Below are 26,923 nucleotides of genomic sequence, written 5' to 3'. Positions count from 1 at the left end.
ACCCCCGTGTATGAGGTTGAATCACGGCTCCCCAAACAGCTGTCCATGTCCTCACCCCCAGAACCTGAGAACCTGGCCTTGTTTGGACAAAGGTTCTCTGCAGCTGTGATGGAGTGAAGGGTCTGAGATGAGGTCCTCCTGGGTGGAGGTGGTCCTAAACCCAAGGACGGGGTCTTTGTAAGACTCAGGAGAGGAGAGACACGGACACAGAGGAGAAGCCACGTAGAGACGGAGGTGGAGACGGGAGGGAGGTGGCCACCAGCCCAGGGATGGACGCCCAGAGCCCCCAGCCCAGGGATGGATGCCCGGAGCCACCAGCCCAGGGACGGACGCCTGGAGCCCCCAGCCCAGGGATGGATGCCCGGAGCCCCCAGAAGCTGGAAGAGGTTGGGAAGGAGCCTCCCACGGAGCCTCTGGACAGCGCTCAGCCTTGGGACACCCTGACCTCAGACGTCTGGTCTCCAGGGCTAGGGGAGGACAGATGCCTGTGGTTTTAATCCCACAGTGTGTGGTCATTTGTTACGGCTGCACCCAGACAGTTAATACACCTGTCCCCCACATTTGAAGGGCTCAGAGCGTGTTCAGTCCATCCAGTGAGTCATCATCAGTAGTGATTAGTGGGCATGTGGGTTTGGGACCAGTGGCACGGCTGATGGTACAAGGATGGGAGGCGGCTGGGGGTGACAGGCGATTTTCGGGCTGTGTGCTCATCACAGACAGAAGGAGTGAACAGAATCCCCAGGGGTCCCCTGTAAGCTTTCTCATCCCCTTCAGGAGGCTGACGGAATCTCCTAGAACGATCCTTCTTGGGCTTGCTCCTCGGCTTGTCCGCCCAGGTTGCTCATAGACTGGTGAAGCCCAGAGCTAAGATAGCCGGGGTCCCTCCAAGCCAGACCAGCCCAGAAGGAAGATGTGCTCCCAGGAGGGTGACGACTACCGTCTCCTGAAGGAATACGCCAACGGCTTCATGGTCTCCCAGGTAGGAAGAGGCCCCATCGGCTGGGGTTCTGTTGCCTGGAGGTGAGGAGGACGACAGGCACTCAGTGCTGAGTGAGGACGGGGTCTCCTCCGGGGGGCGCGAGGGTGTGCTGGAACTCCGGGCGTGTCCACGGGCAGAAGCTTGGCCATCGGGGCCTGGGGCCCTTCCAGGCCTGTGTTGGCCCTCACGGAGTGGCGTCTCAGAACGGCACTTGGAGGCACTTCCCTGGGGGCTCATTTGGTGAAGAATCTGCCTGCAATGCTGGAGGTCCAGGTTCCACCCCTGGGTCGGGAAGACCCCCTGGAGGAGCGAATGGCAGCCCACTCCAGGATGCTTGCCTGCAGAATCCCACGGGCGGAGAGGCCTGGGGGGCTACAGTCCATGGGGGTCGACGATGAGTCAGACATGACTGACTGACTAACCCTGTTTTCATTGTTAGTGAGACAAGAGTGCATACAATCTTACTAGAATAAAACTTAATATAAGCCGAGTATTAAGAAATAGCATCTCAATAGAACAAAGGTGAATCCGGCGTTGAGGATAAAACTTAATAGAACCTCAGCAGAGAAACAGACTTAATAAAATCTTGGATGGCTTGGGAGGCTGGGATTGAGACATATCCACTGTTGATCGTGTGTATAAAACAGGACTAGTGAGAACCTGCGGTACAGCTCAGGGAACTCGACTCAGAGTTCTCTGCTGACCTACATGAGAAGAAAATGCAGAATAGGAGGGGATCTATGTGTAAGCGATGGCTGATTCCCTTTGCTGTCCAGAGACTAACACAGCGTTGTGAAGCTGCTGCTGTAAAATTAACTAAATATTTCGATAGAACAAGAGTGTATCCAGTGTGAAGAGAATAAAGCTGAATCCAACCTGAGTGGAATCAGAGCCTCAGTAAAACTCAATAGAAGGACCTCCCCGAGGGCCCAGTGACTAACACTCGGAGTTCCCAACGCAGCGGCCCGGGGTTCGGCCCTGGGTCAGGGAACTAGACCCCACATACCCCGACTAAGACCTGGTGGAGACTAATCATACAAATAAAAACAATTTAAAAACTCAATAGAATAAAATCTGAATACAACCTTAGTACGATGAGTTCAAAACATCTCACTCAGACAAGAGGGACTGCAACTTCCCTGGTGGCTCAGAGGTTAAAGCGTCTGCCTGCAATGCGGGAGACCTGGGTTCGATCCCTGGGTCAGGAAGATTGCCTGGAGAAGGAAATGGCAACCCACTCCAGTATTCTTGCCTGGAGAATCCCATGGACGGAGGAGCCTGGAGAGCTACAGTCCACGGGGTCGCAAAGAGTCGGACACGACTGAGCGACTTCACTTCACTTACTATAGGAAGAGTTAATACAACCTCAGTGGAAAGCCAACGCCGTATTAATTGGATAAAACGTAACGCAACCTCAATAGGACAATTGATAAAACCTCGATAGGATGAGAGCGTACCCAATTTTTAGAGAATAAAACGTCCTGCAGCCTTACAGAGTCAGAGTCACCACCCCTTTAACAGAACAAGAGCTGATACCATCTTAACAGAAGATGACTGAAGACAGCCTTCGTATGAAGAGAGCGGATAAGATGTGAATAGAAAAAGACCGGAATGCAACCTAAATGGAGTGAGAGTTTATAATACCTCAGTAGAACCAGAGTGCACCCAACGTTAAGGCAAGAAAATGAACTACAGTCCCTTGGAATAGGGGTTCATAAAATCTTCTTTCACAGAGAGTGAAAGAAACCCGAATACAGGGTTTATACTATCCTTGCAGGCTAAGTGTTAGTCACTCAGTCGTGTCCGACTCTGCGACCCCATGGACTGTGGCCCTCCAGGCTCCTCTGTCCATGGGATTCTCCAGGCAAGGATACTGGAGTGGGTTGCCATTTCCTCCTCCAGGGGATCTTCCCGACCCAGGGATCAAACTCGAGTCTCCTGCGTTGTCAGGCAGATTCTTTCCTGTCTGAGCCACCAGGGGAAACCCCAGAGGCGCCCGTCTGCTGAAACCCGGCAGCAGAGAGTGAATAGAACCTGAATATAGGCGCTTGTATGATCACAGCAGGGTAAGAGATCGTGCCAACTTTACTGAACAAGAATCAACACAAGTTTAACAGGGTGAGAACTGATTCCACGTGAACAGAATACGGCTGAATACAACCTTTGTACAAGGGGAGTTAATAAAATCCTGATAGAAGAAAGTCTGAACACTCTTAATGGGCTGTTCATGACATCTCAATAGAACAAGAGTCATTAAACCTTAATATAATAAGAGTTAATACTAAGCTCACCGCAAGAGCTGATACCATCTTAAGAGGATAAAGCTTAACACCATCTTAATATAGTAGGACTTTGAGCAACCTATTAAGGATAACAACTAATAGAACTTTAAGAAGAGTAGATACGATCTTAACAGAATAAGAGTTAATACAGTCTCAACAGAACAGGAATGGATACGGCCTTTTTAATGTAAACGTTTAATTTTGTACTGGGGTATAGCCAATGAACAATGCTGTGATGGTTTCAGGCGGACAGGAAAGGGACTCAGCGAGACATGTACACGTACCCATTCTCCCCCAAACTCCCCTCCATCCAGGCTGCCACGTGACATGGAGCAGAGTTCCCTGTGCTGGACAGCAGGTCCTTGCTGGTTCTCCATGTTAAACACAGTCATGTGTCCATGTCCACCTCAAAGTCCCTGACCATCCTTTCCGCCACCAACCATAAGTTCATTTTCTAAGTCTGTGAGTCTCTTTCTGTTTTATAAGTTGGTTTGCATCATCTCTTTACAGATCCCACATGTAAGGGATGTCGTGTGATATTTCTCCCTCTCTGTCTGACTCACCCTCCTGAGAGTGTGAGTCTCCTGAGAACTAAGGCTGACTCTGGCTTCATTGCCCCGAGGTTCTCTTTGCTGCCTGTGAGCTGGGGGTGTTTGAGCTCCTGGCAGAGGCCCTGGAGCCCTTGGACTCAGCGGCAGTGTCTTCACGTCTGGGCTCCAGCCCCCGGGGGACAGAGCTGCTGCTGGACACCTGCGTGTCCCTGAAGCTGCTGCAAGCCGCCGTGAGGGGAGGAAAAGGTAAGCACCCTGGCTCTTTGGAAGAAGGCGTTTTAAAGGCACACTCTCAGCACAGTTTTCCGTTTTATTTTTCTGGAAAGAGCCACAGAGTAAGCCTTCCCAGCCTGGTGGGCTGGCCACTGTATCTCTGCAGATGACACTCACCTCTGCCTTCGGAGCATCAGAGCTGCTGGAGACAGCAGCTGGGCGGGGCTGAGTCCTAATAAAACTTTATTGGTCAGACAGGTGGTGGAACAGGGTTCCAAATAAAGCTTTCTTGATCAAACAGGTGGTGGAACAGGGTTCCAATAAAGCTTTCTTGATCAAACAGGTGGTGGAACAGGGTTCCAATAAAGCTTTCTTGATCAAACAGGTGGTGGAACAGGGTTCCAGTAAAGCTTTATAGACCAGACAGGCAGTGAAACAGTTACAATAAAGCTTTTTAGCAGAACAGGTGATGGAACAAGGTTCCAATAAAGCTTTATTGGCCAGAGAGGTGGTGGAACAGAGTTCCTATAAAGGTTTATTGACCAGACAGGTGGTGGGACAACATTCCAATAAAGCCTTGTTGACTAGACAGGTGGTAGACAGGGTTCCAATAAAGATTTATTGATAGACAGGTGGGGGAACAGGGTTCCAATAAAGGCTTATTGACAAAACAGGTGGTGGAACAAGGTTCCAATAAAGACTTGTTGACTAGACAGATGGTAGACAGGGTTCCAATAAAGATTTATTGATAGACAGGTTGTGGAACAGGGTTCCAGTAAAGCTTTATAGACCAGACAGGCAGTGAAACAGCATTACAATAAAGCTTTTTAGCAGAACAGGTGATGGAAGAAGGTTCCAATAAAGCTTTATTGGCAAAAACAGATGGCCAAAACCGGGTACCAGACTCCGGTTGTCTTTTGCTGACTGTGGATCAGGAAGTTTCGAGAGGCTGGTGTTTGCACTGAAACCCTGATGAAATATCCAAGGAACAAGACAGAAACGTGACCGAAAAGTTACAAGGGAGGAGTTTTTCCATCATGCTCAACTGCTTTTCAAGGGTTGCCCTTTGTGTTAAGATCATACCCTTGTTTTGGTATTGAAGCTGCTTTCCTCTTACAGAAGATGGTCCTTGCCAGTGTTTACTTTTAATGCCCTTTCTTTGCAAAATTAAAAATTGTCTAGCCCTATCTCAGTCACTCAGATGGTTTTTTTCTTTTAGAATCTTGAGAGTTTGTGAAATTGCAAAGTGTAGGGACCACTGCCTGACAAAGTAGGGGTGGCTGGGCGGGCAATGGTAGGGGTGGGTGATGGGCTTTCTCCCTGAAGCAAGGACTTGCGTCCCCGTGGGATTTATGGGGTGCAAATAGTGAGGGTGAGTTAACTGGAACAGGAGGACATTGTTTGGGGGTTGATGGTACTCAGATGGCCGCGGGCTTGGGAATCCAGCAGTCACGCCCTGTGAGTAAGCTTTGCAGCCCCGTCCCTTTCCCCCACTGGCAGTGCCGACCTCAAACCCCCAGGGCAGGCTGCGGTCTGGCCAGGACACACCTGTGGAGGATGGTGGACATTCACGGGGAAGCTCCTGGGGGCGGGAGGAGCCTGCTGTACCTGCAGACCCTCGGGGAGGCACGTCGGGATGTGGGCTAACCTGCCGGCCTGGAGACGTGGGGATGCTTGGCTCAGGGACCAGGTTAGAGAACCTCCTGCTGCGGCTCTGTTGCCCTGGGGACCCCTTGGAGCCCCCAAGCATTCGGCAGGTACAGCTTGGGCAGAAACAGTGAGCGGATTCAGTTCAGCCCAGTCGCTCCGTCGTGTCCGACTCTTCTCGACCCCATAGGCTGCAGCACGCCAGGCTTCCCTGTCCTTCCCCATCTCCTAGAGTTTGCTCCGCCTCATGTCCATCGAGTCGGGGGTGCCGTCCAACCATCTCATCCTCTGTCGTCCCCTTCTCCTCCCGCCCTCAGTCCTTCCCAGCATCAGGGGCTTTTCCAGTGAGTCAGTTCTTTGCAGCAGGTGGCCAGAGTATTGGAGCCCCATAGACACGTATTACATGTAGTCGACGGGTCGCAAAGGGTCGGAGGCGACTGAGGGATTGAACAACACAGGGGCTCGCTGGCCCTTTCCATTTGCTAATCGGATCTTTCCGTGGGATTTACCAAAGCTGAAGGCAGCAGGCAGGGCACGCAGCCCCTGCACCACAGGTCAGCCGGTCCTTTGGGACCGAGGATCCAGCTGTCGGGGTTCCGACGGTCCCAGGCGAGAGTCACGTCTCCAATCAGGAAGTTGCCAGAGTCACTGTTGGCATCCTGGCGATGCCTGGGTGTCTAACTTTATTTTTTTTTCCCCTCCGTTCTGTTTTCAGCTGTGTATGCCAACACGGAGCTCGCCAGCACCTACCTGGTGAGAGGCAGCCCCAGGTCCCAGCGGGACATGCTGCTGTACTCGGGCAGGACCGCTTACGTCTGCTGGCGCCACCTGGCCGAGGCAGTGAGGTGCGTGTCAGCCGCGCCCCCGAGTCCCCAGGGCTGCCTGCGGGCTGGCTTCCGGGCGTCCCAGGAACCAACATGTTAGGTTTCTTCTCGCACGGGTCTCCAGACTCCTGGGTCTAATGCCTGACGGTGTGAGGGGGAGCTGATGGGATCATAGCAGGGATAAAGGGCGCAGTCACTGGAAGGGCTGAAGCTGAAGTTCCAAAGCTTGGGCCACCTGATGTGAAGCACTGACCCACTGGAAAAGACCCTGATGCTGGGAAGGACTGAAGGCGGGGGGAGAAGGGGGCGACAGAGGATGAGATGGGTGGATGGCATCACTGACTCCATGTACATGGGTGTGAGCAAGCTCCGGGAGCTGGTGATGGACAGGGAGGCCTGGCGTGCTGCGATTGATGGTATTGCAAAGAGTCGGACACGCCTGAGGGACTGGACTGAACTGCAAAGTGGGAAACGATTCCTGAGTAGTCTTGGGTTACTCGTTTCTGGCGCCAGGCGTCTGTGGTGCCAGGCGTCTGTGAGCGCAAGGCTGCGTGAACCAAGAGCAGTGACCTCTTGGGGCCTGAGTGACGGTCTCCTCCTCGTTTTCAGGGAAGGGAGGAACCAGTATCCGAAAGCCTTCGGGATCCCGTCCGAGGAGCTCTTCTCTGCCATCTACAGGTGACGCTGCCCACCCACTTGGCGACCTGCTTTAGAATCAATTTCTGTATTTCTCATCGCAGGACAACCACTTTGCAGTGTTGTGTGCGTTTCTGCCGGACATCCGCATGAGTCAGCCGTGGGTTTGCCTGCGTCCCCTCCCTCTTGAGACTCCCTCCCACCTCCCACCCCATCCCACCCCTCTAGGTTGGCCGAGAGCCCTGGTTTGAGCCCCCTGAGTCACCCCGCAGATCCCCATCGGCTACCCGCCTCACATATGGTGACGTGCGTTTCCGAGTTCCTCTCTCCGCACCTCCCGCCTTCTCCCTCCTCCCTACCTCCCCGGGTCCGTAACTCTGTTCGGTTACGTCTGCGTCTCCACTGATGCCCTGCCAATGCCTTCAGGAGCACCGACTTTTTAGATTCCATGCGTATGTCTCAGTACAAGAGATTTGTTTTCTGACTTGCTTCCCTCTGTGTAACAGGCTCCAGGATCCCCCACCTTATTAGAACTGACTCAAAGGCGTCCCTTTTCGTGGCTGAGTGACATTCCATTGAATATGTGTACCGCAAATTCTTTATTCATTCTCTCGGTGGGCATCTAGCTTGCTTGAAACGTTACAGCAACAGTATGGATTCACGATGTTCCATGAATTGCCACTCTACAGCAAAGGGATTCGGCTATGCAAATATACGCATGATTTCATTTTGTAACACCTGATGAATGTCCCAGCCTGTATACGCACCATCTCTTCTTTCTCCATTCCTCTGCTGATGGACCTTGAGGTTGCTTCTGTGTCTTTGCTGTCGTGAAGAGTGTTCTGATGAACCCTGGGGTACACGTATCTTTTCTAATTCTGGTTTTCTCCAGGTGTACGCCCCAGCGGCGGGACCACGGGATCGAACGATACCTCTATCTCTAGTTTTTTAAGAACCTTCCATACCGTTTTCCATAATACCTGCACAAGTACAGATTCCCACGAAAACTGCAGAGGGCTCCTTTTTTCTCCACGAGCTACAGACATTTAACGTTTGTAGAGTTTTTGATAAGGGCAGTTCTGGCCGGTGAGAGATGATATACCTGTTGTAGGCTTGATTTGCATTCCCTAATATTCAGCAACTTCCCTGGTGGCTCAGCTGGTAAAGAATCCGCCTGCAGTGCAGGAGACGTGGGTTCGATTCCTGGGTTGGGAAGATCCCCTGGAAGAGGGCGTGGCGACCCACTCCAGTGTTCTTGCCTGGAGAATCGCACGGACAGAGGAGCCTGATGCACTACGGTCCATGGGCTTGCAGAGAGTCAGGCACGACTGAGCGACTAACACTTTCAAGAGCGATGCTGACATCTTTTTATGTGATTTTCTTAACGGGGTGTGAGCTAAAGGTACCTCTTGAACTTGGATTCGTGCACCTTGCCCAGTGTCTAACTCTTTCCGCTGACCGCCCCTAGAAGGCTTCTTGGAGGGCAGCAGTTTCATGCTTAGAGCCCAGTCGACCGGCTGAAGGTCAAGGGCCCTTCAGCGCAGCCTTTAGGTTGTTGTTCCAAACTCGGACACAAGGTGGCAGCATTTCTTCATGGCCGCCTTTTTTTTTTTTTTTTTTGTATTTTCATCGTTGCTTACTATTGGAAACAGCGCCCCGCTCCAGGACTCCTGCCTGGAAACTCCCATGGATCGAGGAGCCTGGTGGGCTGCAGTCCATGGGGTCGCTGAGGGTCAGACACGACTGAGCGACTTCACTTTGACTTTTCCCTTTCATGCACTGGAGAAGGAAACGGCAACCCACTCCAGTGTTCTTGCCTGGAGAATCCCAGGGACGGGGGAGCCTGGTGGGCTGCCGTCTCTGGGGTCGCACAGGGTCGGACACGACTGAAGCGACTCAGCAGCCTCAGCGTTGAGTTTCCACGTGGTGTTTCTTTTTTTCAGGTATTCGGGAGTTTGATTCAGTTATGCAGAGAGGTTTATTTCTTTTTTGGGTTCTTCTTCTCACAGAGGTAATTATATGTTCAGTAGACTTCCCCGTGCAATTCAGCACAGACTTTTTGATCCTCAATTCCGTTTATATGAGTGGGTATATGTTCACTCCTAACCTTTCCTTTGTCTCTTTCCCATAATTTTTTTTTTTTTTTTTTGATAGTCATAAGTTCCTTTCAGCCTTAATGGTAGTTCAGTTGGTAAAGAATCCGCCTGCAATGCAGCAGACGCCGGTTCCATTCCTGGGTCGGGAAGATTCCCCTGGAGGAGGGATAGGCCACCCACTCCAGGATTCTTGGGCTTCCCTGGTGGCTCAGCTGGTAAAGAACCCGCCTGCAATGTTGGGAGACCTGGGTTTGATCCCTGGGTTGGGAAGATCCCCTGGAGAAGGGAAAGGCCACCCACTGCAGGATTCTGGCCTGGAGAATCCCATGGGCTGTATAGTCTGTGGGGTCACAAAGAGTGGGACACGACTGAGCACCTCTCACCCATGAGTTTCTTTACTCCGTTTCAGAGTCTGGCTCCCTTGTGTCCGTCAGTCCGTCTGGTGAGCGCCTAGAGCCCGCGTCATGGTCCTGTGACACCTGTCTTTGTCTGACTCCCGTCACTTGGTACGGTAGTCACTCGGCCCGTGCAGGCTGCTGGCAGCGGCCTCCTTCCTCTCCGCTCTGTGGCTGAGCCGTGTTCCTGTGCAGAGGCCTTACCACCCTGCCTCCCTTTTCCTGTCAATGGACATTTCGGCAGATTCGGTATCTTGGCCGTTCTGTCTCCTGCTGCCCCGAAAACAGGAAGGCGTGTGTTATTCTGAAACAGGACTTTTCCTCTGGATCTGAGCCCAGAAGTGGGATTACTGGATTGTACGGTTGCTGGATGCTGAAGTTTTATAAGGAACCTCCATGCCGTTTTCCACATTTGGTGCACCAGTTTAGCTCCCCACCAAGAGTGCAGGAGCATTCCGCTTTTCGTCTGCCCTTGGCACCACTTAATGTTTGTAGATCTTACCGAAGATGGCCATTCTGACCTGTTCGAAGGGATGCCTCATGGCACTTTTGATTTGCTTCTCTCTAATGATTACTGATGCTGAGCATCTTTCTATGGGCCTGATGCCAACCTGTATGCCTTCTTGGATGAGATATCCATTTTGATCTTTGGCATATATATATATATATATATATATATATATATATATATTTTCTTCTTGGGTTGTCTGTGTTTGTCATATTGAGATGCATGAGCTCTTTATAAGTTTTGGAGTTGAGATTCTTGTGAGTGTCTTCATTTGCAAATGCCTTTTTTTTTTTTTTTTACAGTCTGAACACTGTCTGCTTCTCTCATTCAGGACTTTCTTTGCTGTGCAAATGCTCTTCAGGGAGAGGAGGTCCTGTCTTCTTCTTTTTGTCGATTATTCATTATACTAATATATATATAGTTCAGCTCAGTCACTCAGTCGTGTCCGATTCTTTGTGATCCCCATGGACTGCAGCACGCCAGGCCTCCCTGTCCATCACCAGCTCCTGGAGTTTGCTCAAACTCATGCCTATCGAGTCAGTGATGCCGTCCAACCATCTCATCCTCTGTGGTCCCCTTCTCCTCCCGCCTTCAATCTTTCCCAGCATCAGGGTCTTTTCAGATGAGTCAGCTCTTCACATCAGGTGGCCAAAGGACTGGAGTTTCAGCTTCAGCATCAGTCCTTCCAATGAACATTCAGGACTGATTTCCTTTAGGATTGGACTGGTTGGATCCAAGGGACTCTCAAGAGTCTTCTCCAACACCACAGTTCAAAAGCATCGATTCCTCTCCTGCCTTCAGTTTAACGACAGTAAACATATTGAAAAGCAGAGACATTACTTTGCCGACTAAGGTCCATCTAGTCAAGGCTATGATTTTTCTAGTAGTCATGTATGGATGCGAGAGTTGGACTGTGAAGAAAGCTGAGCACCGAAGAATTGATGCTTTTGAACCGTGGTGTTGGAGAAGACTCTTGAGAGTCCCTTGGACTGCAAGGAGATCCACACAGTCCATCCTAAAGGAGATCAGCCCTGGGATTTCTTTGGAAGGAATGATGCTGAAGCTGAAACTCCAGTCCTTTGGCCACCTCATGCGAAGAGTTGACTCATTGGAAGACTCTGATGCTGGGAGGGATTGGGGGCAGGAGGAGAAGGGGACGACAGAGGATGAGATGGCTGGATGGCATCACGGACTCGATGGACATGAGTCTGAGTGAACTCCGGGAGAAGGTGATGGACAGGGAGGCCTGGCGTGCTGTGATTCAGGGGGTCGCAAACAGTCAGACTCGACTGAGCGACTGAACTGAACTTCACTGAAACACAGCTTTTATGTTTGTCGTTACAAAGCCCAGCCATGAGGTGGCAGCATTTCTCCATAAACCGTTTCTTCCCCCCGTTTGTAGTAGAAATGTTAGATTCCATTGGAGAACGCTTCCTTTGCGCAGTGTTGGCCTTTGTTTCCAGCGCACAGGACCTTGGATCTCATTATACGCACGTGTTTATCTCTTCTTCATTTTCCCGCCACAGAGGCGGTTAGAGTGTGTTCAGTAGAGGCTGTTCTGCGGATCAACAGGTCATTTTTGATCACCTGTTTGAGTTTATTAATCTGGTGGCTCGGTGGATAAAGAATCTGCCTGCAATGCAGGAGATGAGGGTTTGATCCCCAGGTCGGGAAGATCCCCTGGAGGAGGGCGTGGCAGCCAGCTCCAGTGTTCTTGCCTGGAGAATCCTGAGGACAGAGGAGCCTGCTGGGCCACAGTCCATGGGGTCGCAAAGAGTCGGACACGACTGAGCGACTCAGCCTGAAGAAATGTGTGTGTTATTAGCAAACTCTTAATGGATCCCTCATCACTAACGTTTTTTGTTTTTATAAGCGTAAGGTTCTTTGTGTGTGTGTGTGTGTGTGTAAAGTTTAAAGTTTTATCAGAAAGGCAGAAAGACAGAGCTTCAGCACCTGAAACCATCAGAAGGGGGCAGAAAGAGTGCCCCCCTCTGCTAGTCTTCAGCGGGATGTTATATCGTCACTAGCAGGCTGCTAACGAAAGAAAGGAAAGTCTCAAAACTCAGAATGGCACCAGGCCCCTCACCCATAAGATGCATTTTGGGGTAATCTTGGCCCGTAAGTTTCTTGTCTCTGTTCCAGCGTCTGTTCCTGTTGGGTAAGGCAGTTGGCTTGTACCCATTGATAGATTCCAGCCCCAGGTGGTCTCCTGTGATATTTCGCCCTGTCTGCCTTCCTTCTCTAGGTGTGACCTTCTCTGCTTCCTTGTCTCAGACTGGACGTGGCATTCTCTCCTGCCCGTCCAGGGCTGAGTTAATGGTCCGTCGTGTCTGTGTGGCCCGGCTTCTTTACCCATTCACCTGTCCCCGAACGCTCAGGCTGTTTCCGGGTCCTGGTTATTTTCCTGGCATGGCTGTGATCTCCCGAGCGTACCTATGTTTTGGAAACCCTGGGGTTTCTCTGGCTCTGTGCCCGGGGTCGGGGTGAGCGTGTCCTAAGATGTTTCACTGTTTCGTTCTCTGAAGGACCCCCATACTCTTCTCTCTCGTACATGGACCGTTCCCCATTCCCAGCAACAGTGCAGGGAGGCTCTCTCCCCTCCACACCCTCTTCAGCGTTTATTTTTGGAGATTTTGTGAGATGCCCGTTCTCACAAGATGGTGATAAGATACCTCACCGGACTTTAAAGAGGCCTCTCTCTAATAAGCAGGGACGCTTAGCACGTTTTCATGTCCCTAATGCAATCTCTCTGCCTTCTCGGAAGACATCCCCGTTTCAATCTCTGTCTGCTTTATTTCTTGTTTGTGTGTGTGTGTGTGTGTGTGTGTGTGTGTGTTTGACACAGAGCCGCACAAGCTGTTTCTGTGTTCCAGACACCAGTTCTCCGTGGGTATCTTGGTTTGCAAAGATTGTTCGCCATTGTGAGTTATCTTTTCACGTGGGGTTCCCCGTGCTGTGCAGATTCTTTGGCGGCTAACTGTGTCCTGTTTTCTTACTTTGGCGTATCTTTCATCGCTCTCAGTGGATGGCAAGGCCGTCCCGACTGTGTTTTCCGCCTGAAGCTCACAGTCTTGGTCCTCTGACTTAGAGCTCGCTCTTCCCTGAAGTGCACCTTTGTGTGCGGTCTTGGGGAATATTCCCATTTCATTCTGGCTTCCATTGTTTCAGGCGCCCCCTACGCTGTCCCGCATGACGCCCGTCACCTGTCTGGATCCCCAGCATCCCCGGAGGAGGCTCCCCTGCTCTTCCACCGCCTCTGCGGCATCGGATGTGTGTCGAGGGTTTGACCGGAATCATCCTCAGCTGTGTGAGGCGATACCTCGCTGGAATTTCATCTGCCTCTCTCTCATAATTCCTGGTGCCCAGCACGTTTCATGAATCTAACGCAACCTCTATAATAGTTTCTTGGAAGAAATATGCATTTCCATCTTTGGCCCCCTGTTTTTTTTTTTTTTTTCCCATGGGTTGGTTGTGATTTTGGAGATGAATTTCTGGCAGGTATCTTCGTTTGAAAATGATCCTCCCACCCCGCCACAATTTTAGGGATTTCTCTTTCCTTGAGGATGTCCTGGCTGTGGAAACGCTTTTAAGGTTAATTAGGTCCTGTTTTCATTTTGGGTTTAGTTTTCATTCTTCTAACGGAAAGTCGCTCAGTCGTGTCCGACTCTCTGCGACCCCGTGGACTATACAGCCCGTGGGATTCTCCAGGCCAGAATCCTGGAGTGGGTGGCCTTGCCCTTCTCCAGGGGCTCTTCCCGACCCAGGGATGGAACCCAGGTCTCCCGCATTGCAGGCGGATTCTTCAGCAGCTGAGTTACCAGGGAGGCCCCATTATTCTGAGGGGTGGGTGTCAAAATGTGTCCCGTGTGTATTTCCCCTGAGAATTTCATGGAACCTGTCCTTCCATCCAGGTCTTAGACTGTTTGCGGATTCTTGTTGTGTGTGGTGTTAGGGGTGTTCTGATTGCCTTCTCTCTCTTTCTCTCTCTCTCTCTTTTTTAATTGTTTGAGGGGCATCCACACTGCTATCCACGGTGGTTGGCACCATCTGCATTCCCGGGGGGGATGAGGAGAATTCTGTTTCCTGCACAGACTCTTCAGCACTGAGTGTTTGTGGAGTTGTTCGCAGCCGCCATTCTGACCGGTGCCAAGTGATTGCATTGAAATCTGGTTTGCCTCTTGCTAGTAATCCCTGATGCTGCGTGTTCCTCACCCCAGCAAACTGGCTCTGGTATGCTAAGTACAGCTGGCTTCTTTCCCGTTTTGCGGCTGAGCCATATTCCACGGTGGTGTACAGCACGGCTTCTTTCTCTGCGTCGTATCCCATGCCTTCCTCGTCTGCGCCTCTGTCCACGGACAGCTTGGTTGCTTCCACGCCTTGAATATTGTGACTAGTGTTGCTGTGATCGTCGAGGTGCATGTATCTTTTCAAATTATGGTTTTCTCCAGGTATATGCCTCGAGGTGAGATTGCTGGGCCATGAGTTCCGTTCAGTCGCTCAGTCGTGTCCGACTTTTTGCAACTGCGTGAACCACAGCACGCCAGGCCTCCCTGTCCATCACCAACTCCTGGATTTCACTCAGACTCACGTCCGTCGAGTCAGTGATGCCATCCAGCCATCTCATCCTCTGTCGTCCCCTTCTCCTCCTGCCCCCAATCCCTCCCAGCATCACAGTCTTTTCCAAGGAGTCAGCTCTTCGCATGAGGTGGCCAAAGTATTGGAGCTTCAGCTTCAACATCAGTCCTTCCAAAGAATACTCAGGACTGATGTCGTTTAGAATGGACTGGTTGGGTCTCCTTGCAGTCCAAGGGACCCTCAAGAGTCTTCTCCAACACCACAGTTCAAAAGCATCAATTCTTCGGCGCTCAGCTTTCTTCACAGTCCAACTCTCACATCCATACATGACCACAGGAAAAACCATGGCCTTGACTAGATGGACCTTTGCTGGCAAAGTAATGTCTCTGCTTTTGAATATGCTATCTAGATTGGTCACAACTTTCCTTCCAAGGAGTAAGCGTCTTTTAATTTCATGGCTGCAGTCACCATCTGCAGTGATTTTGGAGCCCCCCAAAATAAAGTCTGACACTGTTTCCACTGTTTCCCCATCTATTTCCCATGAAGTGATGGGACCAGATGCCATGATCTTCATTTTCTGAATGTTGAGCTTTAAGCCAACTTTTCGCTCTCCTCTTTCACTCTCATCAAGAGGCTTTTGAGTTCCTCTTCACTTTCTGCCATAAGGGTGGTGTCATCTGCATATCTGAGGTTATTGATATTTCTCCCGGCAATCTTGATTCCAGCTTGTGATTCTTCCAGCCCAGCGTTTCTCATGATGGACTCTGCAGAAGTTAAATCAGCAGGGTGACAATATACGGCCTTGTTGGACTCCTTTCCCGACTTGGAACCCGTCTGTTGTTCCCTTCCCTAGTGCGTGGCTGTGTTGAGATCATTTCATGTGACTTGCTTTTAATGAGTGCAGGTTAAAGGTGCCTGTTGACACTGGCTTCGGGATCATCTGCCCAGGTTTGAGTTCTCGTTCGCTGACCCACCCCTAGGAGACTTCTAGGAGTGCCGTAGTACTTTACTGGGGAGCCGTGCAGAGCTTGGGAATATTGAGTGCCCGTCAACGCGGCTTTTATAGTCGCTGTTACCACAAACGGCCACAAGGCGGCAGCATTGCTCCAGGCAATGCTTTCGCTTTTCTTTGTCCCCTTCGTTCTTTCGTGGTTTCTTTACAGTGGAGCAGAGTTGAGGATCGGAGAAGGCAGTGGCGCCCCACTCCAGTGCTCTTGCCTGCAAACTCCCGTGGACGGCGGAGCCTGGTGGGCTGCAGTCCATGCGGTCGCTGAGGGTCGGACCCGACTGAGCGACGTCACTTTCACTTTTCACTTTCATGCATTAGAGAAGGAAATGGCAACCCGCTCCAGCGTTCTTGCCTGGAGAATCCCAGGGACGGCGGAGCCTGGTGGGCCGCCGTCTGTGGGGCCGCACAGAGTCGGACACGACTGAAGCGACTCAGCAGCAGCAGAGTTGAGCGTCAGTGACAGGTTTGTTTCAGCTGTACAGGACGTTGGTTGAGTGAGACACAGACACGCGTCTATTTATTCTTGTTTTCGGTTCTTTTGCCCGTATAAGCTGATTACTGTGTGCTCCCCACACTGCCCCACGCTGCTCAGGACGTGCATTTCCATCATCTGTGACATATGCATTCATGCCTGGGAAAATCCCGTGGGTAGAGCAGCCTGGTGGGCAACGGTCCATCGGGTCACAAAGACTTGGACACGATTGAAGTGCCTGAGGATGCTTGCCCAAAGTGTATTTGTTATTCGCCAACTCAATTTTTCCTTCCTCCCTTTTTTTTTAAAAATTTTTGAAAACATTAGTTGGTTTTCCAAGTTCAGGTCTTCCTGGTGGTTCAGACTGTAAAGAATCCGCACGCAATGGTGGATATCTGTGTTCAGACTCCGGGTCCGGAAGATCCCCTGGAGGAGGGCATGGCAACCCACTCCAGGGTTCTTGCCTGGAGAAACTCATGGACAGAGGAGCCCGGTGGGCTGCAGTCTGTGGGGTCGCAGAGAGAGACTAACGCTTTCTAAGTCTGTGTTTTTTTTTGGTAAAATGGTTGGTTTGCATGAATTTCTAGTCCCTGCCTGTTGGCGGTATACTGCCTGTCTTTCTCTCTCTGAGTTCCTTTCCTGAGTATAATAGCCACTCGGTCCATCCACGCTGCCATCAGTGGGAGTAATCTGTTCTTTTTCTTGGCTGAGTAATACTCCAGCAGAAAAGTTAGGCGCTCGTTTGATCTGTCCAGAATGAGCCGGGAAATCCTCTTTATTTTGGGGGTGGGGGAGGCTGTGGAAAGAGACAAGCCTGGGGCTTTGCAGGCAGCACCAGCGTCAGCTGTGGGTGACTCGTCAGATGACGTATGAGGCCGCAGGGGTCAGGCCGTGCTGGTGACTTTTTGACGACGAGTCAGATGATGCTGATGGCTTCGTGACTGTCTGCAGCGTGTGGGGGCTGCTCCCAGGGTGGGGCGAGAAATGCACCAAGGATTAAGGGGGTAGGGTGGTCACTGCTGAGGGTCCTGAGACCTGGCGCCTGCTCTGCACACCGTGTACTCTTCCCCGCCTCCCTGCCTCCTCACTGACTCCAAAGCCACAGAGCAGCCTCAGCGGAGGGTGAGAGGAGAGAGGCGGCCCCCAGGAGACCCTCACCGGCCCCCTCCCCCCACCCACCTTGGCTCCCAGCGTCCTTGGCTCCTTCTCACCTCTGTCCCCTCCCGAGACCCTCCTCCCCGTTCCTCCTGGGACCCAGCTCCCCGTACACTTGTCTCCACCTCCCTGAATCCCCGTCATGCCCAGCCCTCTCCCCCAGCCTGTGTGGACACCCCCCGCAGCCTCCAGCCTCCCGCATTGCACAGCTGACCCGGTGGCCTGGCGTTCCACCCCGGTGGGTGGAGGACCCAGGTCTCTGCTCAGCTCAGGGGCCCCCAGGTTGTTGCTCAGGGTGATACCCACCAGACTCCACGTGGTTCTCATGGGCTCATCTCGTCGTGTTCCAGGTCGGAGGACGAAAGGCTGCGGTTCATGGAGGGCCTGCAGGACGTGTGGAGGCTGGAGGGGGCGAGCGTGCTGGCCGCCTTCGACCTGTCCCCCTTCCCGCTCATCTGCGACCTCGGGGGTGAGTGTCCACCCCGGACCTCGCAGCTGTGTTTGGAAACCTGTTTGTAGACCCTTGGCCTTCCCTGGCGGCTCAGATGGTGAGGAATCCGCCTGCAATGCAGAACTCCTGGGTTCAATCCCTGGAGGAGGGCATGGCGACCCACTCCAGGATTCTTGCCTGGAGAATCCCATGGACAGAGGAGCCAGGGAGGGCGACTGTCCATGGGGTCACACAGAGGTGAACACAACTGATGTGCCTTACCACACAGGCACACTATATTGAGTGGAATTCCCTGCGCTGTGCACTAGGAACTTGTCAAGTATCAGCTTGGTTTATAGTAGCGCGCCCACGTCCGTCCCACCCTCCAATCAGCGTGGTTTATAGTAGCGCGCCCACGTCCGTTCCAGTCTGCGCATTTATCCCTCCGCTCTTTCCCCGTTGGTAGCTGTGCGTTTCCTTCCCGTGTCTGAGAGTCTATTTCTGTTTCGCGCCTGAGTTCCTTTGCATCGCATTTTACGTCCCACGTGCGGCTGACACCACGTGGTATCTGTCTCTGTCTGTCTGACGAACTTCACTGAGTATGATCGTCTCTGGGTCCGTCCGCACTGCGGCAGATGGTATCGGTTTGTTCTTTTTCATGGCTGCGTAATATTCCACTGTATATATATACATCTTCTCTGTCCATACCTCCGTCGATGGACCTTTAGGTTGGGGTTATTTTATAAAATAAACATCCCTGACTGTGGGATGTTCATGCTGCTGGCATCTGGAGCGAGGTCTCCATTTCCTCACCCGGGTGTCCCCCGGAAATGTCTCCCACAGGCAGACATGGGCATGTCTTCCCGTAGCATCTGCCCAGGGGCTTCCTCTGCCTGGCCGTCGTCTGTCCTTGGGCGGACGAGGGGAAGCCATCAGGTCAGGGTCTACGTGGAAGGTTGGTGTGCGGGTTGGTCCAGCCCGGAAGATACCTTAGGTGCAGGGCTTTGTAAGTGAGCCTGTCACCATGGAGACCGGGCTGTGGGTACCGCCCAGGTCTGGGGGCCGTCACAGTCCATGCCCTCTTGCAGGCGGTTCCGGGGCTCTGGCCAGGGCGTGCGTGTCCCTGTACCCACGATGTCGGGTCATCGTCTTTGACATCCCAGGAGTGGTGCGGATGGCAAAGAGACATTTCTCAGCCTGGGAGGATGAGCGGATCAGCTTCCATGAAGGTGGGTGTCTGGAACGCTGTCTGTGTCCACGGGGAAACAGACGGGTCCTGGCGGGCTGGGGAGATGGAGACGCTGGGCGTTCAGCGTGGCTTTCTGGACCGTCCAAACACACCCCCTTAAAATGGAGCTTCCGGGTGGCTCAGAGGTAAAGAATCCGCCTGCCAGGGCGGAAGACACGAGAGACGCAGGTTCGATCCCCGGGTCGGGAAGATCCTCTGGAGAAAGAAATGGCAACCCACTCCAGCGTTCTTGCCTGGAGAATCCCCATGGACAGAGGAGCCTGGTGGGGCTACGGTCCACAGGGTCACAGAGTCGGACGTGAGTGAGCACACGGGCGTTTAAACAGCACTGTGACGCAGGATGGACGGGGAACGGTGGGAGGGTCTTGTTTTCCTGCAGCCAATTCTTTCCTGAGTGTTGTGCTGAGTTCAGTGTGTCTCCTCACCCAGAGTTTGTAAACAGGACTTTAGGAAATAAGGCGTTTGCAGAGGTGACGGAGTGTAGGGTCTGAGATGAGGTTCCTCCTGGATGGGGGTGGCCCTGAACCTAGGGACAGGGTCCTGATAAGACATAGAACAGGAGAGACACGGACGCAGCGGAGAAGCCACGTGGAGACGGAGGCAGAGACAGGAGGGAGACAGCCGCCAGCCCAGGGATGGCTGCCTGGAGCCCCCCGGAAGCTGGAAGAGGCAGGGAGGACCCTCCCCTGGAGCCTCTGCAGGAAGTTCAGCGCTGGGACCCCTTGACTTCGGACATCTGGTCTCCAGGGCTGGGGGAGGACGGATGTCCTGGTCTCTGGGCATTTCTTACTGCCCAGTTTCCGTCCCGGGAAACTCACGTAGGTATTTACAACCAGCTCGTGTACGAGTGGCAATGAGTGACGTGGGTTGAAGGCAAGATGAGGGGACAGTTATCGACTGAAAAGACAGAAGCTCCTCAGACATCCCAAGGCTAAGAAACCACAGCAGCTTTGCCGAGCGCCGCGAGGGACTTGTGCTTGCCTTGGAAACGTGGGGCGCGGTTCCCAGCTGCGGGCCGTCACTTCCGTACGGAGGTCTGAGCTGCAGACACCCCGAACCTCCGTGTGTAGACGGAACTGGCTGTTCATGCCTCTTTTCCTCTGCTCTCTTGGGAGGAAGACAGCAGGTGGGGGTGTCATTTCTGTCCCCTCTGAGCTCTGCCAAGAACTCCCTATTATTATTACGATTATTGTTATGATTTTGGCCATGGGATGCAGCTTGTGGGATCTTAGTTCCCTGCCTGGGGGTTGAACCTGCTTTCTTGGTAATGAAAGCACAGAGTCCTAACCGCTGGACAACAGGGGAATTAATTCCTTATTTTATTTTTTTTTAAACAGTTCACCTCCAAGGTCAGGGCATCTCAAGGGACAGGCCACCAGCATTCCATCCAGGGCCGTATGCGGGGGGCGGGGTGGGGGGTAACTCTGACTGACCCAGGTGAAGGGTCAGCTTCTTTCCAATGATTCTGCGTCCGACAGGCGGATTTCAAGGTGTATCAGACTGTGTCCTTGAAGGACTGGATGCTGCTTTTATTTAAAATTCTTAAATTTAGATCATCAGGAAGTTTTCTTTTTTGGGGGGCATGGGGAATGGGGGTCTTTATGTTGGATTTTTTAAAACCATTGGCTTAAAATATACTGAATCTGAATGACTGAGTTTGGGGAGCCCCCCTTCGATTTTGTGCTCAGAAGGAGGACCTCAGCGTGATCTTAACCGTGGGCATCTTCTCGGAGATGTTAACCACCTCTGGGCATCTTCTTGGAGATACATGTGCTGAGGGTGTTAGTTCTGTGCCTCACCTGGGAAATGGGGCAAAGAAGGAGACTTTGGGGGACTTCCTCGGTGGCCCAAGAGGCTAAGACTGTGAGCTCCCAGTACGGGGGCCCTGGTCCCGCCCCTGGTCCCGCCCCTGGTCCCGCCCCTGGTCCCGCCCCTGGTCCCGCCCCTGGTCCCGCCCCTGGTCCCGGGGCTAAGTTCCTGCATGCTGCAAGACCCAGTACCAGAAAGAAGGAAAGGGGAGGGGGAAGGAAGGCTGAGAACGAGAAAAGAGAAGAAAGAAAGAGAGAAGAAGAAAAAAGAAACCAGGAAAGACACTACAGGCCCCGTTGGTTTAAAGGAAAAAGAGTGGAAAAAGAAGCAGGCGGGGAAGCTGGCAAACGAGATGGACGTGAAACGAAAGCGTTCGTTGCCCAGTCGTGTTCGGCTCTTCGCAATGCACAGACTGTAGCCTGCCAGGCTCCTGTGTCCATGGGGGTGCTCCAGTCGAGAATGCTGGAGTGGGTTGCCATTCCCTTTTCCAGGGGGCATCTTCCCAACCCAAGGATCCAACCCAGGGCTGCTGCATTGGCAGGCGGGTTCTTGACCATCGGAGCCCCCTGGGAAGCCCAGGAAGGTTGGGGACCGCTGCTTTAGGGGTGCTGTTTACAGGAGAGTTTCTGAAGTTGAGTAAAAATAAACCCGTCGTCCAGAGCTGATGCGGAAAGCGGGCCTAAAGGGAGTATTCCATCGTTCAGAATCGTCTCAGCATCACACGGAGACGGTGTCTGTTTCCGGAGGTCAGCAGCTGGGGGGATCTGGGGACAGGTCTGTGTGTGCAAGTGACCCAGCCACGCTGGGCGTAGGTGTGCTCACGTGGAATTGACAGGCAGGCTGACAAGAAGCCCCCGCGCCTGTGTTGCAGGGGATTTCTTCAAAGACCCCCTCCCGGAGGCGGACCTGTATATCCTGGCCAGGGTCCTGCATGACTGGACCGATGCCAAGTGCTGCCACCTGCTGCAGAGACTGTATCAGGCCTGCAGGACAGGTAGGTGGCGGGGACGCTGGGCGCTGGGCCCTGGGCTCCACTCAGGGCAGAGGTACTGGTGTCTCGATGCGCCGAGGGCTCGCAAAGCCGCGTCGTCACGTGTGTCTGTGAGTGAGGAGGCCGGAGTTCCGGCCGCCCTCTGGAGGCTGTCTTCCTTTTCAAGACATCACCACGTCTCGGGCTCCCTCATATCATCTCTTTTTTTGCCACACTCTTCCACATCCCCCCCGCGAAGTTGAGGTTCTCAAAGTACGGCGACATTTTCAGAAGTGAAGTCTTTCATGGAGGGTTGTGTCTAGAACCCTTTGGTGGGGGAGCTCTAGGAAGTGTGTTGCGCAGAAGTGAATTGTTTATGTTTGAATGCATACTGAAGTTACTTGATGGTGAGCTTTTTTTTTTTGACTTTGTGTAGAGGGATGTTTGAAACCTTGGTCCTTTAAATTTATTTTTACTGATTCATTTCTTTAGCTGGTGGCTCAGATGGTAAAGCGTCTGTCTACAATGCGGGAGTCCTGGGTTCGATCCCTGGGTCGGGAAGATCCGCTGGAGAAGGAAATAGCAATCCACTCCAGTACTCTTGCCTGGAAAATCCCATGGACAGAGGAGCCTGGCGGGCTGCAGTCCCTGGGGTCACACAGAGTCAGACACGACTCAAGCGACTCAGCATGTGGCCACATACGGCTGATTCTCTTTGCTGTGTGGCAGAAACGAACGCAACATTGTAAGGAAGCTATATGTCCATAAAAAATTAGTTAAAAGAAGAAAAAAAATATAAAGTTGTCAAGTGGGGTAGTGGCCTGCCTGCAGCTTTTCCATTTAGAATAATCAAGGCTCGGCGTCTCCAAGGTCACAGAAACCATGAGTTTCCCCCGCAGGTGACGCTGTGTGGGCTCTGGTTCACTTGCTCTGTTTCCGTTCAGTCGCTCAGTCGTGTCCGACTCTTTGCAACCCCATGGAGCGCAGCACGCCAGGCCTCCCTGTCCCTCACCAGCTTCCGGAGTTCACTCAAACTCATGTCCATCGAGTCAGCGATGCCATCCAACCATCTCATCCTCTGTCGTCCCCTTCTCCTCCCGCCTTCAATCTTTCCCAGCACCAGGGTCTTTTCCAAGGAGTCAGCTCTTCACAGCAGGTGGCTGAAGGGTTGGAGCTTACGCACATATATATATACACAAATTCCAGGTGGTGCTGTGGTGAAAACTCAGCTGCCAGTGTAGGAAGCTTGGAGATGCATGTTTGATCCCTGGGTCGGGAAGATCCCCTGGAGGAGGGCATGGCAACCCCCTCCAGTATTCTTGCCTAGAGAGTCCCATGGATGGAGGAGCCTGGCGGGCTACAGTCCACGGGGTCGCAGAGAGTCAGACACAACTGAGCAACTGAAGCCGCACATATATAACACGTAAAGCATGTTATATTTACATTTAAAGTTTATATATTAAGCATCTACTTTTAAATAATAAATGAATACACGGATGTCAATAATATAATAGTTATATAATTTGTGTTATTTTTGGATATCCTTAAAAATAAATATGAAAAATGTTAAAATGTAAAAAGTTTAAATATTTGAATGCTACATATTTACAGTAAACCTATACTACACCTGTGTATGTAGTTACATTACGGGCTGTGATAGTTGCTCAGCCATGCCCGACTCTGTGTGTGTACAGCCCATGGAATTCTCCAGGCCCGAGTGCTGGCGTGGGCAGCCGTTCCCTTCTCCAGCGGATCTTCCCGACCCAGGGATGGATCCCAGGCATCCCGCATTGCAGGTGGATTCTTTACCAGCTGAGCCACCGGGGAAGCCCGAGAATACGGGAGTGGGTGGCCCATCCCTTCTGCAACGGATCTTCCCGACCCAGGAATTGAACCTGGGTCTCCCGCATGGGAGGCGGGTCCTTTACTAACTGAGCTGTCAGGGAAGCCCATGTCTATATGGGTGTGTGTGTGTGTGTATGTATGTGTGTGTTACACGTGTTTGCATCTGTACATATATGTGCAGAAATATGTATTGACACACTCAGAAGTTGCATGCATGGTCCGAACACGACCTTACAGAAGGCTCTCTCTCTGGACAGCGCAGCTAGGAGAATCCCCCAGATCTGGAGGCAAGGCTCTTTCCCTCACGTTCTCACTGCTTGGAGGTCCCATCTCAGCCTCTCCCCGCGAGCCTCCTACTGATGGTCAGTCCCATTGTGTCTGCATCGCGGCAAATCACTGCCCACAATGCACGGATCTGACTTTGGTGTCTGCGGGAGGGAGTGTGGGCATTCCTAGCCACGAGATCCATTGTCCAAAAAGGACGCGGGACGTGGTGACTTTTCAAGGAAGCCAGGAGACCGTGGCTTAGGACACGGCGTCTGGTCCGAGAATCCGGTCAGAATGTGTATAAGCTGTGCCCCCATCGCTGGATTGGCACACTCGCGCTTGTGCTTTCAGCGAAAATGACGTGACGCATCGTTTTGTGGATTTGTTTCTAAGCGACGAAGCTGGAAGATAAGAAAGAACGGTCGCGTGTCGTTTCCCGGGCCTGCGTTCCGAGTGATGCGCTTTGGGGATCGATGGTCCTTTTCCCGCCTCCCTCCCGTCTCTGCGTCTGTTCTGACGTGGCTTCGCCTCTGTCTCTGCTTCTCTCCTCTTGTGTGTCTCATAAGGACCCTGTCCTGGCATGGCAACCCTCTCCAGCATTCTTGGCTGGACAGTCCCGTGGACATGAGGAGCCTGGCGGGGCTGCAGTCCACGGGGTGGGAAAGAGTCAGACACGGCCGAAGCGACTGAGCAAGCTCCGGGTTACACCCCGTGCAGCCAGATGGGGGTGGGCAGTGTGTGTAGACACAGCCCGGCTTAATCCTGTGCGCTCTCCAGCGCCTACGGGCCACGCTGGCCTCTAGAGCTGGGAGGGAAGAGGGGACGGTGGCTGTGTGTCCTAGGTCAGGGTCTGTCCTGAGGGGGATCCTGCATCAGGGTCTGTCCCACGGGGGGTGGGGTCCTAGGTCAGGGTCTGTCCTTCGGGGGGGGTCTTACATCAGGGTCTGTCCCGTGGGGGGTCCTAGGTCAGGGTCTGTCCCTCGGGGGGTCTTACATCAGGGTCTGTCCCGTGGGGGGTCCTAGGTCAGGGCCTGTCCCGCGGGGGGTCTTACATCAGGGTCTGTCCCGTGGGGGGTCCTAGGTCAGGGTCTGTCCCGCGGGGGGTCTTACATCAGGGTCTGTCCCGTGGGGGGTCCTAGGTCAGGGTCTGTCCCGCGGGGGGTCTTACATCAGGGTCTGTCCCGTGGGGGGTCCTAGGTCAGGGTCTGTCCTGTGGGGTGGGGGTCCTAGGTCAGGGTCTGTCCTGTGGGGTGGGGGTCCTAGGTCAGGGTCTGTCCTGCTAGGGGTCCTAGGTCAGGCTGTGTCCCGCGGGGGGATTAAGGTGTGTCCTGCAGGTGGTCCTAGGTTTGGGTCTGTCCCTCGGGGGGGGTCCTAGGTCAGGGTCTGTCTTGCAGGGGGGTCCTAGGTCAGGGTTGGTCCCGCAGGAGGTCTTACATCAGGGTCTGTCCCACAGGGTTCCTAGGTCAGGGTCTGCCCCACAGGGGGTCCTAGTTCAGGGTCTGTCCCTCAGGGGGTCCTAGGTCAGGGTCTGTCCTGTGGGGGGGGGTCTTATATCAGGGTCTGTCCCGTGGGGGGGTCCTAGGTCAGGGTCTGTCCCATGGGGGTTCTAGGTCAGGGTCTGTCCCTTGGGGGTCCTAGGCCAGGGTCTGTCCCTCGGGGGGGTCTTACATCAGGGTCTGTCCCGTGGGAGTCCTAGGTCAGGGTCTGTCTGTCTCTGGGGGGGGTCTTACATCAGGGTCTGTCCCTCGGGGGGTGGTTTCCTAGGTCAGGGTGTGTCCTGCAGGTGGTCCTAGGTTTGGGTCTGTCCCTCGGGGGGTCCTAGGTCAGGGTCCATCTTGCAGGGGAGGGTGGGAGATGCCCAGAGCTGTGGGCTAATCTGCGTGGCAGGGGTGTAGGCAGGAAGCCAGGTGAGAAGAGAGTGGACAGCGGGTCCTGGGTCCGGGCTGACCCTCGCTCAACCCCTCACCCTCCCCGCGGCAGGTGGCGGCGTGCTGGTCATCGAGAGCCTCCTGGACGCGGACGGGCGGGGCCCCCTGACCACGCTGCTGTACTCGCTGAACATGCTGGTGCAGACCGAGGGCCGTGAGCGCACCCCCGCCCAGTACCGCGCGCTCCTGGCCCCCGCCGGCTTCCGAGACGTGCAGTGCCGGAGGACGGGGGGAACCTACGATGCAGTCTTGGCCAGAAAGTGAGCCCTGCAGCGTGTGACCCCCCCGCCATGACGCAACGCCTGTGATGAAGAGGCGGTGTTGGTCACGTTTCGTTTCTGCCTTTTCTTCTTTTTTCCCCTTGTTTTCCGTCTGTTTTACACTTTTCTTGTTTTCCTGCCCTGTCGAGGGATATGAGGTTTATGCCCACGGATGGTCACTTTGCGTTCTATCTTGCTTTCTTTCATTATCCTTATTTTCATTTCATTCCAGTCCATTCTATTTTGCTTCCTTCCTGTGAGGGAGTGAAGGTCTGAGATGAGGTTCCTCCTGGGTGGCGGTGGCCCTAAACCCAGCGACAAGGTCCTTGTAAGACACGCAAGAGGGGAGACACGGACGCAGAGGAGAAGCCACGTGGAGACGGAGGCGGAGACTAGAGGGAGGCGGCCACCAGCCCAGGGACCGACGCCCGGAGCCCCCGGAAGCTGGAAGAGGCGGGAAGGACGGTTCCCTGGAGCCTCTGCAGGGAGCCCAGCCCCGGGACCCTTGACCTCGGATGTCCGGTCTCCAGGACTCAGGGAGGGTGGATGTGTGTGGTTTTAAGTCATGATCCCATTTGACATTGTTTGCTTTGGCCGACCCAGGACACTCATACACAAGGAAATGGATAGATGATGGACAGATCTCAGATTGTTTAAGTTTGCGGAAGCAGAAAAGAATTGATGGTCTAAGAGGTCTGTCATGAGGACTGTCACTGTCTCCTCCTTTAGCAGCTTTCTGACTTGCAATAAATAGAGTGGCATGAGCCACCAGCACCCCTGCATGTCGTGTGGCTTATACTTGGAGGCCGGGTCCTCTGACCGT

The 26,923-nt window shown here is 53.2% G+C and overlaps 1 protein-coding gene across 1 annotated transcript; it reads left to right on the top strand.

Moving 5' to 3' along the window:
* Positions 1 to 813: 813 nt before the first annotated feature.
* Positions 814 to 26,127, top strand: ASMT (acetylserotonin O-methyltransferase). The gene is given in 8 exon segments (NM_001306120.1): positions 814 to 979; positions 3,884 to 4,058; positions 6,388 to 6,517; positions 7,106 to 7,174; positions 17,693 to 17,811; positions 18,861 to 19,001; positions 21,702 to 21,824; positions 25,893 to 26,127. Coding segments are annotated over 8 exon segments (1,038 nt in total). The 5' UTR covers positions 814 to 910; the 3' UTR covers positions 26,105 to 26,127.
* Positions 26,128 to 26,923: the final 796 nt, after the last annotated feature.

This window comes from Ovis aries, chromosome X (genome assembly GCF_016772045.2).
Source record: "Ovis aries strain OAR_USU_Benz2616 breed Rambouillet chromosome X, ARS-UI_Ramb_v3.0, whole genome shotgun sequence".
Taxonomy (NCBI): domain Eukaryota; kingdom Metazoa; phylum Chordata; class Mammalia; order Artiodactyla; family Bovidae; genus Ovis; species Ovis aries.
The sequence above is the reverse complement of the archived record's forward strand: the minus strand, read 5'-3'. Positions and strand labels throughout refer to the sequence as shown.